Source organism: Macaca mulatta, chromosome 16, assembly GCF_049350105.2.
Source record: "Macaca mulatta isolate MMU2019108-1 chromosome 16, T2T-MMU8v2.0, whole genome shotgun sequence".
NCBI lineage: Eukaryota > Metazoa > Chordata > Mammalia > Primates > Cercopithecidae > Macaca > Macaca mulatta.
In genome coordinates, this window is record NC_133421.1 from 85,675,747 (window position 1) to 85,694,032 (window position 18,286).

General features: G+C 44.3%; 1 protein-coding gene and 1 long non-coding RNA gene across 4 annotated transcripts in view; one reads left to right on the forward strand and one right to left on the reverse strand.

Moving 5' to 3' along the window:
- Positions 1-18,286, reverse strand: part of ACOX1 (acyl-CoA oxidase 1) — a 62,568-nt gene that overhangs the window by 18,983 nt on the left and 25,299 nt on the right. For 2 of the 3 annotated variants that reach the window (XM_028835544.2, NM_001265969.1), the window contains 2 exon segments: positions 17,856-18,015; positions 10,251-10,411 (listed from right to left, as the gene is read on the reverse strand). In XM_028835544.2, coding sequence (XP_028691377.1) covers positions 10,251-10,315 — 65 coding nt within the window. In that variant the 5' untranslated portion in view covers positions 10,316-10,411; positions 17,856-18,015. 3 annotated transcript variants of the gene reach the window in all.
- Positions 10,757-16,784, forward strand: LOC144335968 (uncharacterized). The gene is made up of 3 exons (XR_013407303.1): positions 10,757-11,392; positions 12,049-12,399; positions 16,736-16,784. It is a non-coding gene; the product is annotated as an uncharacterized LOC144335968 (long non-coding RNA).

Genomic DNA, 18,286 nt, shown 5'->3' on the forward strand with positions numbered 1-18,286 from the left:
CTCAAAAAACAACAACAAAAAAGAAACCAACCAATCAAACAAACAAAAAATTAGCTGGGTGTCGTGGCGCCCACCTGAAATCCCAGCTACTTGGGAGGCTAAGGCAGGAGAATTGCTTGAACCTGGGAATGGAAGGTTGCAGTGAGCTGAGATCACACTACTGCACTCCAGCCTGGGCAACAGAGCAAGACTCTGTCTCAAAAAAAAAGTTGTATAGAATGGAGAATTTGCTGGGTGTGGTGGCACGTGCCTGTAATCGCAGCTACTTGGGATGCTGAGGCAGAATCGCTTGAGGAGAATCACTTGAGGCCAGGAGTTAGAGAACAGAAAATTTGAGTGGTACTGGTACAAGGATGTCCTCTGATGAGAAAGCGAGAAAGAACATAGTAGTTCTCTCAGTGTGACAATATGACCCCCAGATTATAGTTTTTCCTCAATGCAACTTCAAAAATGCTTCTAGGCTGGGATTTTTTTTTCTGTTTTGTCCACAAAACATCCAGCATAGAACCACATTCCTCACATAGATCTGATCCCTTCATTCAGACTCATCATGTCAAATATTGGGCCACGCTTTACTGAAACAATTTAATACAAAAACTGACAGTGCTCTTCATCCCAATAAATTATTTCAGAAATTAAAAAAGACATGCAATTTCTAGTGAAGACCACAATAACAAGTTACAGATTCATGCATAAGCTTTCTGTGACAATTATACAGAAATTATCACTAATGATAATAAACATCTTAGCTTTATTAGTTTTAAATCCACTTTCTGGGGTCATTTTTTTCCACTTAAAACGTGCATGGGACAGGATTCTGTGTGAATTTTTGCTAAGGATAGGAAGTCATTCTATATGCCTTTGCATTTTTCCACATTACTGGTATTCTGTTTAATTTCTAGCTCCAAATCCGTCAACTCCATATTGCTCTTATCATTCTTTGTGTCTTTGAAATGAGCATAAACGACGTTTCAGTTTTTAAATTTCTGTTTGTTCCTTGCAAGGTAGGGAGGAAAATAACCAGGGCACACTGCTCAGACAAGGGCTGATCAATGACTTCTTCCAATCTACTGGCTGGGCTTTCAGCTAAGCAATCACACTTTAAAAAAAGAAAAATCAAAGTAGGTGTGACTGAATCCCTCATTTTACAGAGAAGAAATTAAGGCTGAGACGGATTAAATGCCTTCCTCAGGGAAAAAAGATAATGGCAAAACAAGGACAAGAATCTCGTCACCACGGGAGCTGAGCAAGGGGTAAACATGGACATGCACAATGGAATAACAGACATAGGGGCCAGGCGCGGTGGCTCATGCCTATAATCCCAGCACTTTGGGAGGCCAAGGCAGGTGGATCACCTGAGGTTGGAGTTCAAGACCAGCCTGGTCAACATGGTGAAACCCCATCTCTACTAAAAATACAAAAATTAGCTGGGCGTGGTGGTGGGCACCTGTAATCCCAGCTACTTGGGAGGCTGAGGCAGGAGAATCACTTGAACCCAGGAGGCAAAGGTTGCAGTGAGCCACGACGGTGCCACTGCACTCTAGCCTGGGAGACAGAGACTCTCTCAAAAAACAAAAAACAACAACGAACAAAGCAGACACTGGAGGTTTCAGAATGTGGGAGGATGGGAGGGGTATGAGGCCTGAAAAGTTATCTACTGGGTACTATGTTCACTATTTGGGCAATGGGTACTGCAAAATCCCAGACTTCACCATTACATAATACATGCATGTAAGGAAATGGCACTTCTACCCCCAAAACCTATTTTTTAAAAAAAGAATCTTGTCACCTAGTCCTGTCTCCTAGCTGGGGAAATTATTGCACAAGCATAGCACGGACTAAAGACTGTGACTGTAGGCCGGGTGCGGTGACTCACGCCTGTAATCCCCACACTTTGGGAGGCCAAGGTGGGCAGATCACTTGAGGTCAGGAGTTCAAGACCAGCCTGTGCAACATAGTGCAATCCCATCTCTACTAAAAATACAAAATTAGCTGGGCATGGTGGCAGGCGCTGGTTATCCCAGCTACTCAGGAGGGTGAGGTAGGAGAATTGCTTGAACCTGGGAGGCGGAAGTTGCAGTGAGCCAAGATCGCACCACTGCATTCTAGCCTGGGGAACAGAGCAAGACTCCATCTCAAAAAAAAAAAAAAAAAAATTAATAGCAGAAATCCCAAGAAAAACACATTCATGGGATGAGAGTGCCTTTCACTGAAACAGATATGTCAACCGTCCCCGCCTTTTGAGTACTATCTAGGAAGAAAAATCAATGTACACTTAGAACCTGGGAGGCGAAAACTCTGAGTTAGGACTGAAACCTAGGACTAGACACTTTTCATGCTTTCATGGAGGGTTGTTTTACTTCACCATAAATCAGAGCAATTCCTAGTGAAGGAAAGGCCACTATCAAGCACCCATCAGACTCTGGAAGATTTACATCTGAGTGTATCACAGAGCGAAGATGGACACTAAGGGCTACAACAAATGCGCTCAGTAGGGCAGGGGTAAAACCACTACAATCACAAATGGTTCTGACACTAAAGAATGTTTTCGGGAAAAAAATATTTCTTCCAACTAAGACAAGGATTATTCAGATGTGGATGAAATTTAGAAATGTTACAAGGAGAAAGTGAACTGCAGAGTTTTTTGACTTAAGCCAACTATTTGTTTTAAAAGCTGGTTATGCATGATAAAGATATTATTGTAAAATAATTTATCATAAAATTACGACGCACCAACATTATACTTAGTGAAGCGCTAGAGTCAGCTCTTTTAAAACCAAAACATCAAAAGGCATCCCCAGCCCCTCTTTCCACATGACACAAGGCTAGAAAGGCTGACAATCAATACTGAGGAAAAACCAATCAGACTATTCATATATGAGAAAAGAAGAAATAAAAAGCAGCTCTGTAGAAAGCATGAGTATCATCCCGGAAAATCAACAACATCAACAAAATATCAGAGTAAGTGAACTGAGAAAAGCTGCAGGCTGTAAGGGAAAAAAAATTAACAGCATTCAGGCGCGGTGGCTCACACCTGTAATCCCAGCACTTTGGGAGGCCAAGGGGGGCAGATCATCAGGTCAGGAAATCAAGACCATCCTGGCGAACACAGCAAAACCCTGTCTCTACTAAAAATACAAGAAAATCGGTTGGGCGTGGTGGCGGGCGCCTGTAGTCCCAGCTACTGGGAGGCTGAGGCAGGAGAATGGAGTGAACCCAGGAGGCAGAGCTTGCAGTGAGCCGAGATCGCACCACTGCACTCCAACCTGGGCGACAGAGCGAGACTCCCTCTCAAAAAAAAACAAAACAAAACAAAACAAAACAAAAAACAGAAAAATGATAAATACCTAATAGGGTGGGAAAAAAAAGAAGAGAAAAAGAAGAGGAAAGAAATAGCTTCCCAAGAAAAGACAAGGCTTCAATATAAAACCAACTTAAAATTCCAGATAGAGAAGGAGAAAAGAAAAATTTAATTCCTGTAGAATTTGTTTTTAGAACCTGACAGATTCGGTTAGAATTCATCTAGAATAAGCAAGCATAAATACCAAATACATATATCTCGAAATGTAACAATGGTAGGCTTATCCTATCAGATTTTTAAATACCTTACAAGCCTGAGCAACACAGCAAGAACCTATCTCTACTAAAAATTTAAAAAATCAACTGGGCATGGTGTCATGTGCCTATACTCTCAGCTACTCAGGAGGCTGAGGTAGGAGGATCCCCTTCAGTCTAGGAGATCAAGGCTGCAGTGAGCTATGATCAAACCTTTGCACTCCAGCCTGGGCAGCAGAGCAAGAACCTGTCTTTAAAAAATAAAAATACACCAGACCCGGTGGCTCACTCCTATAATCTCAGCACTTTGGGAGGCTGAGGCAGGCGAATCACCTGAGGTCGGGAGTTCTCGGCAGTGAGCCGAGATCATGCCACTGCACTCCAGGCTGGGTGACAGAGCAAGACTCTGTCTTGAAAACGAAAAAAATAGGAGCTCCAGTGGCGCAATCGGTTAGAGCGCGGTACTTATATGAAAAAGGAAAAAAATAAAAATAAAAATAATAAAAAAAGATAAAGGTCAGGCCTGGTGGCTCAGCCTGTAATCCCAGCACTTTGGGAGGCTGAGGCGGGCGGATCACGAGGTCAAGAGTTTGAGACCAGCCTGATCAACATGGTGAAACCCCGTTTCTACTAAAAATACAAGAATTAGCTGAGCATGGTGGTGCACGCCTGTAATCCTGGCTACTCAGGGGGCTGAGGCAGGAGAATCGCTTGAACACAGGAGACAGAGGTTGCAGTGAGCTGAGATTGCGCCACTGCACTCCAGCCTGGGCAACAGAGTGAGACTCCATCTTACAAATAAAAAATAAAAATACAAAAATACAAAATAAAAATAAAATAAAAAGTCTTGACTGGGCACAGTGGCTCACGCCTGTATTCCCAGCATTCTAGGAGGCCGAGGCGGGCGAATCACGAAGTCAGGAGTTTGAGACCAGCCTGGCCAACATGGTGAAACCCCGCCTCTACTAAAAATACAAAACAAGTAGCTGGGCGTGGTGATGGGCACCTGTAATTCCAGCTACTGGGGAAGCTGAGGCAGGAAAATTGCTTGAACCCGGGAGGCAGAGGTTGCAGTGAGCCAACATCGCGCCACTGCACTCCAACCCAGGCGACAGTGCGAGACTCTGTCTCAAAAAAGTTTTATAAAGCACCAGTGGAGGCCGGGCGCGGTGGCTCAAGCCTGTAATCCCAGCACTTTGGGAGGCGGAGACGGGCGGATCACGAGGTCAGGAGATCGAGACCATCCTGGCTAACACGGTGAAACCCCGTCTCTGCTAAAAAATACAAAAAACTAGCCGGGCGCGGTGGCGGGCGCCTGTAGTCCCAACTACTCGGGAGGCTGAGGCAGGAGAATGGCGTGAACCCGGGAGGCGGAGCTTGCAGTGAGCTGAGATCCGGCCACTGCACTCCAGCCTGGGCGGCAGAGCCAGACTCTGTCTCAAAAAAAAAAAAAAAAAAAAAAAAAAAAAAAAAAAAAAAGCACCAGTGGTCAAAATTTATGTTAGAGGAAAAACAAAGAAAGAAATCAACCTATCAATGTAATATATGAAAGGTTCCAGAAATAAATTTAACCTATCATAAAACTCTAAGACAAAACAGAAAGGACATAATGGGATTAAGATAACAATGGGAAAAAGCTACTAGTTAATAATGAACATTAGAAAGCTCGGAAGCTGCGCCACTGCACCCCAACCTGGGCGAAAGAGCGAGACTCTGCCTCAAAACAAAACAAAACAAAACAAAAAAAAACCAACAAAAAAAGAAACACATTAAAGTAGGCCGCGCACGGTGGCTCACGCCTGTAATCCCAGCACTTTGGGAGGCCAAGGTGGGCGGATCACCTGAGGTCAAGAGTTCAAGATCAGCTTGACCAACATGGAGAAACCCCATCTCTACTAAAAATACAAAAGTAGCCGGGCGTGGTGGCGCTTGCCTGTAATCCCAGCTACTCAGGAGGCTAAGGAAGGAAAATCGCTTGAACCTGGGGGGCGGAGGTCGCGGTAAGTTGAGATCACGCCCTTGCATTCCAGCCTGAGCAACAAGAGCAAAACTCCAGCTCAAAAAAAAGAAAAAAAAAGAAAAAAGAAATATTAAAGTAGCAAAAATAAATTAAAGTGGCCACGTTGATGGAGATGTGGAAATACAGGTACAGAGCTTGCTAAATATATTGTCAACTGGTTCTGTGTTTCAGGAAAAGTCTCAAACTATGCAGCAAAAGCTCTAAAATACTCATGTCCCTCAATATAGTGATTCATTTCTGAGATATTCTAGAAGTATGACCCCAAAGATATTTATTTATCTATTGAGATGGAGTCTCGCTCTTGTTACCCAGGTTAGAGCACAATGGCGACATCTCGGCTCACCACAACTTCCACCTCCCGGGTTCAAGTGCTTCTCCTGCCTCAGCCTCCCTAGTAGCTGGGATTACAGGCACGCACTACCACACCCGGGTAATTTTGTATTTTTAGTAGGGATGGGGTTTCTCCATGTTGGTCAGACTGGTGTCGAACTCCCGACTTCAGGTGATCCGCCCACCTTGGCCTCCCAAAGTGCTGGGATTATAGGCGTGAGCCACCGCACCTGGCCAGAATACAGCTTTCATAAAGTTTATATTATTATCACTAATATTGGTGAAATTTAGCCCAAATCCCCAGGGAAGCAAGTCTCATGAGAAGTCCAACAGGGAAGAGAATCACTTGGGCAGAGGAAAGAGGAGACTATTGAGCCTGAGGAGAGAGGGCAACGGAGGTGCAGGTAAAGATTGATGGCTTACAAATCAAGTTTACTACCCCTTTCCTGATTCAAAGAAAGGTGTTTTATTTCATATTTAAGAGTTAATGATGGCAATTTGCTAGAACACTGCATCAGCTTCAAAGCTAACTATGTATCATACAAGCTCTATATTCCTAAATAGATGGTAACAGGAAACAAGGCAATATGACCTGAGTCTACAGGTGAGGAAGAAAGAAAGAAAGGAATGAAAGGAACAGAGGAACAGAGGAAGGAAGACAGAAAGAGAGAGAGAAAGAGGCCGGGCACAGTGGCTCACGCTTGTAATCCCAGCACTTTGGGAGGCCGAGGCGGGCAGATCACCTGAGGTCAGGAGTTCAAGACCAGCCTGGCCAACATGGTGAAACCCTGTCTCTACTAAAAATACAAATATTAGCCAGGTACGGTGGTGCATGCCTGTGATCCCAGCTACTCCGAGAGGCTGAGGCAGGAGAATCACTTGAACCCTGGAGGCGGGGGTTGCAGCGAGCCGAGATTGCACCATTGCATCACTCCAGCCTGGGCAACATGAGACTCCTTCAAAAAAAAACAAAGGAAGGAAGGAAGCAAGTAAGCAAGCAAACAAGGAAAACAAAGCAAGAAGAATCTTGAAATGATTAGATATCTGTAAGAGCAAACAAATGACCTGTTTTGTGGCCTAAAGAAACATGTGGTGGGGATGATAACATGGACCCAGTTCCCCAGGCTGTTCCTTTAATTCCAGAACCCCAGGCAGGGGAGCCCACCCAGGCTCAGGCCTCTGCCTTTGATTAAGGCTCCCAGACCCACAGGGCAGGTGTATATCCGAATTTCTTCTTCGTGTCTTTAGAGGAAAGAAGACATACTCTAGAAAGAAGGATGATGTTGGTGACTGAGACTTTCTGTAGGTGACTGAATTTTAGGATTCAGAAGGAACACAGAGTGAACCTGAACACTTCTGAGGCCCTTCACTTTTCAGCAGCTACCCAGAAGTGAAAGAATTCGAAACCCAAAGTTATAGCTGCTTTTGTGAGACCGTGTTAGATAATCACTGTTGATACATTTTCCAAAGTCTCAGAATTTAAATAGTTAGATCTCATTCTATATAAGTTGCTCTATTGCCGATCTCCTGGATGTTGACTTTTTGCCTATTCCATAGAAGGTAAAACTGTCACGTGATGTAAATTAACCAACCTGACTTGTTTCCAAGGAAAAGATGAGTGGTCAACCAAGAACAGCAATATGAATTAGCAAAATTCCAGCAAGAAAAAAAAAACAACCTCAGGACACTGTTCTCCAAACCACAGAGATTAAGACAACATTGGTTCAAATACAAAAAAATACTCAAAACTAGCTGGGCACAGTGACTCATGCCTGTAATCCCAGCACTTTGGGAGGCCGAGGTGGGTGGATCACCTGAGGTTGGGAGATTGAGACCAGCCTGTCCAACATGGAGAAATCCCATCTCTACTAAAAATACAAAATTAGCAGGGCATGGTGGCACATGCCTGTAATCCCAGCTACTAGGGAGGGTGAGGCAGGAGAATCACTTGAACCTGGGAGGCAGAGGTTGTGGTGAGCCGAGATCGCGCCATTGCACTCCAGCCTGGGCAACGAGAGTGAAACTTCATCTCAAAAAACAAACAAATAAACAAACAAAAAACAAAACAAAACTAGAAGCAATAAGGGAACAAAAACTCTAACAAATGCAAACTTGCCCACAGCCATATAGGATCTCTGTCCAACTTCTATTCTCCTCAAACCAGTATAGTTCAAGTCTTCCTTTCTTCCTCCCTCCTTTCAAAAATTAGGGCAGGCCGGGCGCGGTGGCTCACACCTGTAATCCCTGCACTATGGGAGGCTGAGGCGGGCGGATCACCTGAGGTAACGAGTTTGAGACCAGCCTGACCAAAATGGTGAAACCCCGTCTCTACTAAAAATAGCAAAATTAGCTGGGCATGGTGGTGGGCGCCTATAAACCCAGCTACTCAGGAGGCTAAGGCAGAAGAATCACTTGAACCCAGGAGGTGGAGATTGCAGTGAGCCGAGATCACTCTACGGCACTCCAGCCTGGGGCACAGGATGAGACCCCGACTCAAAAAATAAAATAAAATAATTAGGGCAAATGTATATTTGTGATTTACTTTATAAATGAGGCAGAAGCATTAGACCAGCAAGAGGTATACTTAACAGATCCATTAGCCTCAGACTATTTCACATCTTATGCCTCCTATGAATAGCATGACTGTTAAGTCAAATAAATTCTATACCACAAAGCTACCTCAAGATTACAACACATACACACACCACACATGCATGTACACAAACACACAGATACTCTAAGTGAGGAGGACTAAAGAATCTTATCTGTCAGGCCAGGTGGCGCGGTGGCTCACGCCTGTAATCCCAGCACTTTGGGAGGCCGAGGCGGGTGGATCACGAGGTCAGGAGACCGAGACCATCCTGGCTAACACAGTGAAACCCCATCTCTACTAAAAATACAAAAAATTAGCCAGGTGTGGTGGTGGGCGCCTATAGTCCCAGTTACTTGGGAGCCGAGGTAGGAGAATGGTGTGAACCTGGGAGGTGGAGCTTGCAGTGAGCCGAGATGACGCCACTGCACTCCAGCCTGGACAACCGAACAAGACTCTGTCTCAAAAAAAAAAAAAAAAAAAAAAAGAATCTTATCTGTCAGCCAGGCGTGGTGATTCGGGACTGTAATCCCAGTACTTTGGGAGGCCAAGGTGGACAGATCACCCAAGGTCAGGAGTTAGAGATCAGCCTGGCCAACATGGAAAAACCACGTCTCTACTAAAAATACAAAATTAGCCTGGCGTGGTGGTGAGCGCCTGTAATTCCAGCTACTCAGGAGGCTGAGGCAGGAGAATTGCTTGAACCCGGAGGCGGAGGTTGCAGTGAGCCGAGATCGCGCCATTGCACTCCAGCCTGGGCAAAAAGAGCGAAACTCCGTCTCAAAAAAAATAAATAAATAAAGAATCTTATCGTACTTAACAAACCTTTCTTTCAGGCTTACAATTTCAGTACTGACCATCTTGAAGTCTTGGGTGTTTAGTAAGGTGTCTGGAACATCAAACCATGACCAGAAATCTGCAGTCCCCATGGAGATGACAATAAATAACACTTTCCTTAAACCAATTCGCACATCGAAATCAGCAATCAAACACAAAATGATGTTTCCCTGATATCTGCATCCCTTTTTCCTTCCCTTTCTTTACTCCTACCATTTTGATCCTTAGACATGAGGCTGGGCAGCTCAAATTCCAAACACTCAAACCTGCCAATGGCCTTGTCTATGAAAACAAACCTATTTCACATGAAGACCAAAAGCAAAACTTTTTAAAGAAAGCCAGACATTTAGGAACAATTTAACAAAGAATTAATGGCAACACAAGAGTTCCCAGACATATAAGGGAAAAAATATCTAAAAAGACTGAAGTCAGATGAAGAGAATCATGGACTTTTTTCCAAACTGCCTTATAACCTGCTAGTGGGCAATGAGAGATGAGACAGGTAGCTGCCACCACCTGCGGCCCCCATTAAAATCCACAGCTTTAACTGCATGACAGCAGAGAGGCACTTTCCAGATATTGCTGGGGCACTAACCCTCTGAAGAATTTCCAACAAAGTCTTTACTCATTAGACCCAGAGTGACATAATGGGCTTCCCTGCTGCACTGTAAACCCCATCTTTTCAAACTGTTCCATAATAAAGACTTGAGGAAATAACAGTGAATGATGTTTATAGGCCAGAGCCCTGGAATAGTTTCCGGGGAAAATATCTAGGAGAAAACAAGAAGCTGAATTTTGACTTAACCACTTAAAAATAAAATCCCAAACAGATAGCAGCAGAAAAAAGCCAAATGCCGGCAATCACTGTTAACTGATGTCCTGAGGTGGGTTACCCAGAGACCCTCAGTGTGGACTAACCGTGGCCCATTTCCGTCTGGGCGTAGGTGCCAATTATCTGGAGTCCTTTGGATGAAGGCAGCCATTTCTCTTTCTGAGCAGTGGTGCCCTGATTCAGCAAGGTGGGAATAAACATGGAGTAATTGAGGCCCACAGGTTCCACAAAATTGACCAAATGTAGTCTACAGGAGAGAAAAGAAAAGGATCTCAGCCTTCCTTTAGAAACTGCATCCTACAACCCATTCTTGCCAAACAGCTTTGGCCTTCAAGGAGAAGGTCAGGAAAATGTAAACCCCTTCTTATGAAATTAAACATAAGATTTACCATTTTACTACCTAAAAAGCCAACAGCAGAACCTGATGATGTCTCTCCTAACTATTTCAAGGCCACAATTCATTTCATATTTACATGTAATCTAGGAAGCAAATTCTACCTAAGTTTTAGCATAAAAACATCTCTAATTTTTGGAAGGGGAGGCTGTTGGTGTTATTTACTGGTTCGACTGGTTGAACTTTTTAGAATGTGTGTTTTTTTTTTTTTCTTTTTTGCTTTATTTAGGTTTTACTTGTTTGTTTTAAAGGTTAAAAGTAACTCCATAGAACACTTACTTGTAGAGCTGTTAACAAGAGCTCCAAGAAAGAAATAATTTCAACTATGTTTACCTAGATAATATAAGCAAATATCCAGAAGAGTAAATATATATTCCAGGGCAGAATCATACATCTCTAAAGGTCTTCAGGGTTTACAATAAGTAATGCGGACATGTAAAAATTTATCCCCAATGGTCAATGAACATTACTACAGATTAACTCTATATCACATTGAAATTTAGTCCTCAACTCTCTTCTTATAAAACAGAGTCTACAGTAGTTGGCCTTGGCTGTGCCGTGTCATAGATTTTATGGGGATCAATTTTGTACTTTGACAAAGTGCGTATCTAAAGAGTTTAAAGTACAAAATACATCTAATCTAACCGATCTTCACGACTTCCCAACAGATGATTAGAAAGCAATGTTACTTCCAGTTTATCTTGACCTGTGCAATGAGCAGAGCATGAAGTAAAGGAGAGAAGGGATAGGCTGCCATTGCAGCGCTGGGGGACCCTGAAACCAAATCACCACCTTAGAAGAAATAATAGTAGCCGGGCACAGTGGCTCACACCTGTAATCCCAGCACTTTGGGAGGCCGAGGTGGACGGATCACAAGGTCAGGAGATCGAGCCCTCCTGGCTAACATGGTGAAATCCCATCTCTACTAAAAATACAAAAACATTAGCTGGGCATGGTGGCAGCCACCTGTAGTCCCAGCTACTTGGGAGGCTGAGGCGGGAGAATGGCGTGAACCCGGGAGGCGGAGCCTGCAGTGAGCCAAGATCGCGCCACTGCACTCCAGCCTGGGCAACAGAGCGAGACTCCGTCTCAAAAAAAAAAAAAAAAAGGAAATAATAGTAAACACAATATACCCTTATTTTCCTATTTCCTAAATAAGTACTACACGATTATCCTCACCATTTCTTTTCTTTGTTTCTTTTTTTTTTTCTGGAGACAGTCTCCCTCTGTTGCCCAGGCTGGAGTACAGTGGTGTGATCTCAGCTCATGGCAACCTCTGCCTCCTAGGTTCATGTGATTCTCATGCCTCAGCCTCCCAAGTAGCTGGGATTATAGGCATGCGCCACCAAGCCCGCCTAATTTTGTATTTTAGTACAGAATGCATTTTGCCATGTTGGCCAGGCTGGTCACAAAGTGGCCTGGCCTCAAGTGACCAGCCCACCTCAGCCACCCAAAGTGCTGGGATTACAGGTGTGAGCCAACATGCCCAGCCCCATTGTCTTTTCTATCTTACATAAATCATAATCCACTTAGAAACAAAAAACACTCATCATGGATGCTCTTAGATACGAATATTTCTAGTTAATCAAAATGAATTAATGTAATTATTATAGATTCCACCAGAGGGAACGACTTCTGTGTCCTAATCATGTGTTTAAGTCAATAGAAGCTGCTTATTAACATCAGTAAAAAATGTTTTCTTGGCCAGGCGCAGTGGCTTATGCCTGTAATCCCAGCACTTTGGGAGGCCAAGGTGGGTGGATTACGAGATCAGGAGTTTGAGACCAGCCTGGCCAACATGGTGAAACCCCGTTTCTACTAAAAATACAAAAATTAGCTGGGTGAGGCGGCAGGTGCCTGTAATCCCAGCTACTCAGGAGACGAGACAGAAGAATCACTTGAACCCAGGAGGCGGAGGTTGCCGTGAGCCAAGATCACACCACTGTACTCTTGCCTGGGAGACAGAGCAAGACTCCATCTCAAAAAAAAAAAAAAAAGTTTTCTCTGCCACCAACAGTTGTCAGGCATAGGCCTAGGGCAGGACATCACTTTTCAGGGGTGCTGAAGACATACTCATCTGAACAGCCAAGAGACGACTACTAGCCAACATCTAAAATGCCTTTTAACCCTCAGATTCTATGATTTTTATATTGTTTATGTTAATTTAAACTAGAGGGAAATAAGAGAAAGGAGGAGTATGAACAGAAAAGATGAGTCAATTTCTAAGGAATTTACAGCAGCAGCTTACTCCTCTGTATTTTATGCAACACAAGAGTTACTTGTATAACTCTAATACATAAGTTACACATTTCATAAAATGTACCATGCCCAAAAGCCTGATTAGATAAATGTGTAACTTAATCTCTCAAAGGCAAACACAGAATTCTCTAACTGTTGTGTTACTAAAACCAAAATGTTTTTATACACTTTCTATTTGTATAAATAAGAACACTTTTTTTTTTTTGGAGACAGAGTCTCACTCTGTCGCCCAGACTGGAGTGCAATGGCGCGATCTCGGCTCACTGCAAGCTCTGCCTCCCGGGTTCACGCCATTCTCCTTCCTCAGCCTCCCAGTAGCTGGGACTACAGGTGCCTGCCACCATGCCCGGCTAACTTTTTTTGTATTTTTAGTAGAGACAGGGTTTCACCGTGTTAGCCAGGATGGTCTCGATCTCCTAACCTCGTGATCTGCCCACCTTGGCCTCCCAAAGTGCTGGGATTACAGGCGTGAGCCACCACGCCCTGCCAAGAATACTTTTCTATAAATACTTTTAAGTGTATTAAGCATTCTACTTCATATGTATATAAAGAGGAAATAAACATACAAAAATGTCCAAGAAATAGGCCAGGCACAGTGGCTCACACCTGTAAGCCCAGCATTTTTGGAGGCCGACGTGAGAGGATCACTTGGGGTCAGGAGTTCAAGACCAGTGTGGGCAAAATAATAAGATCCTGTCTCTACAAAAAATTTAAAAATTAACCAGGTGTGAGCCAGGCACAGTGGCTCACACCTATAATCCCAGGACTTTGGGAGGCCGAGGTGGCAGATCGCCTGAGATCAGGAGTTTGATACCAGCCTGGCAAACATGGTGAAACTCCATCTCTACTAAAAATACAAAAATTTGCTGGGCGTGGTGGTGGGCACCTGTAACCCCAGCTACTTGGGAGGTTGAGGCAGGAGAATCGCTTGAACCCGGGAGGTGGAGGTTGCAGTGAGCCGAAATGATGCCACTGCACTCCAGCCTGTGGGACAAGAGTGAAACTCCGTCTCAAACAAAAACAAAACAAAACAAAACCAGTACATGCCCCAAACTCTCTTTTTTTTTTTTTTTTTTTTTTTGAGACTGAGTCTCGCTCTGTCGCCCAGGCTGGAGTGCTGTGGCCGGATCTCAGCTCACTGCAAGCTCCGCCTCCCGGGTTCCCGCCATTCTCCTGCCTCAGCCTCCCGAGTAGCTGGGACTACAGGCGCCTGCCACCTCGCCCGGCTAGTTTTTTGTATTTTTTAGTAGAGTTGGAGTTTCACCGTGTCAGCCAGGATGGTCTCGATCTCCTGACCTCGTGATCCGCCCGTCTCGGCCTCCCAAAATGCTGGGATTACAGGCTTGAGCCACCGTGCCCGGCCCCAAATTCTCAAAAATACTGCTTATTTAATCAATTGCAGCATTCTTCTCCCTCATTTTAGCATTTAAGAAATCCAGGCCGGGCACGGTGGCTCACGACTGTAATCCTAGCACTCTGGGAGGCCGAGGCGGGTGGATCACCTGACGTCAGGAATTCGAGACCAGCCTGACCAGCACGGAGAAACCCTGTCTCTACTAAAAATACAAAATTAGTCGAGTGTGGTGGCACATGCCTGTAATCCCAGCTACTCGGGAGGCTGAGGCAGGACCTAAAAATACTAAATTAGTCAGGTGTGGTGGCACATGCCTGTAATCCCAGCTACTTGGGAGGCTGAGGCAGGAGAATCACTTGACCCAGGAGGCAGAAGTTGCAGTGAGCCGAGATCGCAACATTGCACTCCAGCCTGGGCAACAAGAGCGAAACTCCATCTCAAAAAAAAAAAAGAAATCCAGGCTAGGCACAGTAGCTCCTGCCTATAATCCCAGGAGGGCAGATTGCTTGAGGTCAGGAGTTCGAAACCAGCCTGACCAATATAGTGAAACCCCGTCTCTACTAAAAATACAAAAAATTAGCCTGCCTGTAGTCCTGGCTACTCAGGAAGCTGAGGTAGGAGAACTGATTGAACCCAGGAGGCAGAGGTTGCAATGAGCTGAGATCCTGCCACTGCACTTCAGCCTGGGCCACAGAGAGAGACTCCACTCAAAAAAAAAAGATAAAGAAAAAGAAAAGAAATCCAATGGGCCAGGAGCAGTGTCTCATGCCTGTAATCCCAGCACTTTGGAAGGTCGAGGTGGGAGAATCACTTGAACCCAGGAGTTTGAGGTTACAGTGAACTATGATTGTGCCACTACACTGCTACCTGGGCAACAAAGCAAGATCCTGTCTCAAACAAAAATGAAAGGGAGAAAGAGAGAGAGAGAGAAAGAGAGAGAGAGAGAGAGAAAGACAGAAAGAAAGAAAGAAAGAAAGAAAGAAAGAAAGAAAGAAAGAAAGAAAGAAAGAAAGAGAGAGAGAGAGAGAGAGAAAGAAAGAAAGAAAGAAAGAGAAAGAAAGAAAGAGAAAGAGAAAGAGAGAAAGAAAAGGAAAGAAAGAAAGGAAGGAAGGAAGGAAGGAAGAAAGGTAAGCGATGTATTTCACAATTAATAGCATGCCATGGTTAACAGGCAGCATTCTTTCTTTCTTAGTGTACACGAAACACTGGTGTGAGTTATAATCGATGAGATTATATAACCGAGGCTTTAACTCAATGGCATGCGATAATTGCCAGGACTCATTTACAAACCCCTTCTCTAACTTAAAAACTGATCTCCTTGTCATATCCTAAGGACACTGGAAGCCCGTCAAAGGGTGTGTTAAAGTTTGTACTTTGATACTTCACATGAAAAATCATACACAAAGTAACTTGCTGGTGTCCATGAATCTTCAATCCACAGAAAGGACTTTGTTCTATTTCATTGTGACCTCACTCGAGTCTGGTTACACATTATGAACAGGTCACAGGTTATGAAATCATCTACTAACAACTTTAAAATGTATTGCACCACCCATTCAAAAACAAACACACACACACACACACACACACGCACACACACACACACACACAAACTTCTTTCCTGACATTTCTAGAAGGAATAAAATCTTACTAATTTTTTCAAATTTACAAACCCAACACAGGTATCAGTAACATAATCTTCTAGGAGTTACTCTATCTCAGTATCCCCACAGCCATGAGTTACACTTTAAAAACAAAAAAGACCATTTAGAAGTATGCTGATTTGAACTACCAAAAATAAATAAACAAAATTTTTACAGCTAAAACTGAGTGGAGCTCTGAGGAAAGTCCAAAGGACCAGAGTAAAGCATTTCATCTTCACAAAAATAACCCAAGTCAAGCTGAATATCGACACCAAAGGCACAAAGGCAGTGACCATTATTACCATAAAGGCAGAACGTGCAATATATTCTATTTAGCTTGGTTCTAGTCTATATACCACTCATATGATTTAATCTTTACTGATGAAAATACTAGAGTTCCTTTAAAATGGAGAAACTGAAAGAGAAAATGCCTAGGAATAAATGTGAAAAAATGCTATAAGTCAAAATAATCTTGTACTAGGATCATGTAACAGTGTTTGTTTAGGTTAAGGTAAAAAAGTCCTTTTTTTTGTTTTTTGAGACAGAGTCTCTCTTTGTTGCCCAGGCTGGAGTGCAGTGTCACGATCTCGGCTCAGTGCAGCCTTCACCTCCCGGGTTCAAGGGATTCTCCTGCCTCAGCATCCCGAGTAGCTGGGACCACAGGAGCGCACCACCACGCCTGGCTAATTTTTGTATTTTTAGTAGAGAGAGGGTTTCACTATTTTGGCCAGGCTGGTCCACCTGCCTCGGCCTCCCAAAGTGCTGAGATTACAGGCATAAGCCACTGTGCCCGGCCCAAAATCCTTATTTTTATTTATTTTTACCGCTCCTTGTGGAGCAGGGTGGATCACGAGGTCAGGAGTTTGAGACCAGCCTGGCAACATGGCGAAACCCCATCTCTACTAAAAATACAAAAATTAGCCGAGCGTGGTGGTGGGCGCCTGTAATCCCAGTACTCGGGAGGCTGAAGCAGGAGAATGGCTTGAATTGGGGGGCGTGGAGGTTGGAGTGAGCCGAGATCGCACCACTGCACTGCAGCCTGGGCGACAGAGCAACACTCCATCTCAAAAAAACAAAAACGAAAACAAAAACAAACAAAAAACAAAATAAAACACATGGTATGAAAAAAGGATATACTCTCTTCCACACTAGAACCAAGGGAGGTTTTTATGACATCTCTCTCATATGCACAAGACAACCATTCAAGCGCTGTCATCGATTCAGAACTACTGGGTTCTTAGACTTTCTATTCATTCAGAGGCGTGACTGATTATTCTTCATCCAGGTCCACACTACCATATAATATAATCTGCTACTGCTCCAAAATATTTAAATGGTCGTTCAACTAAAAAAAAAAAAATCCTTCCAGATTCAGAATTTTAGCCGTCCTCGTTACAAAGAGCAAAATGATTCTGCATTCAAATCAGTCAAATTTGAGTTGCTTGGGCAGAATAATGCTTTTACAACATCCTTGAAACTGTACTCGAGAAAACTCCTGCATTTCCATTTATTATCAACATTCTACAAACACGTCATCCCACGAAAAGGCTTGGATACAAAAGTAATCACATTATTTTCCACACATATAACTTTATTTATTTATTTATTTTTTGAGACGGAGTCGCGCACTCTTGCCCAGGCTGGACTGCAGTGGCGGGATCTAGGCTCACTGCAGGCTCCGCCTCCCGGGTTCACGCCATTCTCCTGCCTCAGCCTCCCGAGTAGCTGGGACTACAGGGTACAGGGGCTCGCCACCACGCCCAGCTAATTTTTTGTATTTTTAGTAGAGACGGGGTTTCACCGTGTTAGCCAGGATGGTCTCGATCTCCTGACTTCGTGATCCGCCCGCCTCGGCCTCCCAAAGTGCTGGGATTACAGGCGTGAGCCACCGCGCCTGGGCACATATATAACTTCATAAAGTGGCATGAAAATATGCCAGTTTGCATCTTCAAACGCCAAGCACGGTGGTGAAAGGCCACCACAGACAGCAGCTTTAAAGTTCAGGCTTAACAACACTTGCTCTGTGCTAAGGCATACCTACTTTTTAAACCACATAATTTCATCAGGGTCTGCGATGCCAAACTCCCTCATCTTCTTCACCATGATGGCACTTTTCCTGACAGCCACCTCATAACGCTGGCTGCGAGTGAGGAAGTTCAAGTCCTCATGCTGGAAGTCTGGGTCGTTCAGGATCATGTTCTCTGGAAGGGGGTTAAAGGGCATTAAAAGGCAGACAGACACTCGGGGCTCCGTTCCACCCTCCCTGAATCACAATAGGCTCCAGAGTCGCGGACACATCTCGGGAATGGCGATATCCCCCCACCAGGAACACAGGCTGTTCCTCGAAGTGGGGGTCCCGGCTCCCCTAACGCTGGGCGACAGGGCCTGGGCCCCATAGCGCCCCTGACTCCGCATCGAGGGAGTCTCCAGGTTTTCTCAGGAAAGGAGGGAGGTCTCGCCCGCCGCCCTCAC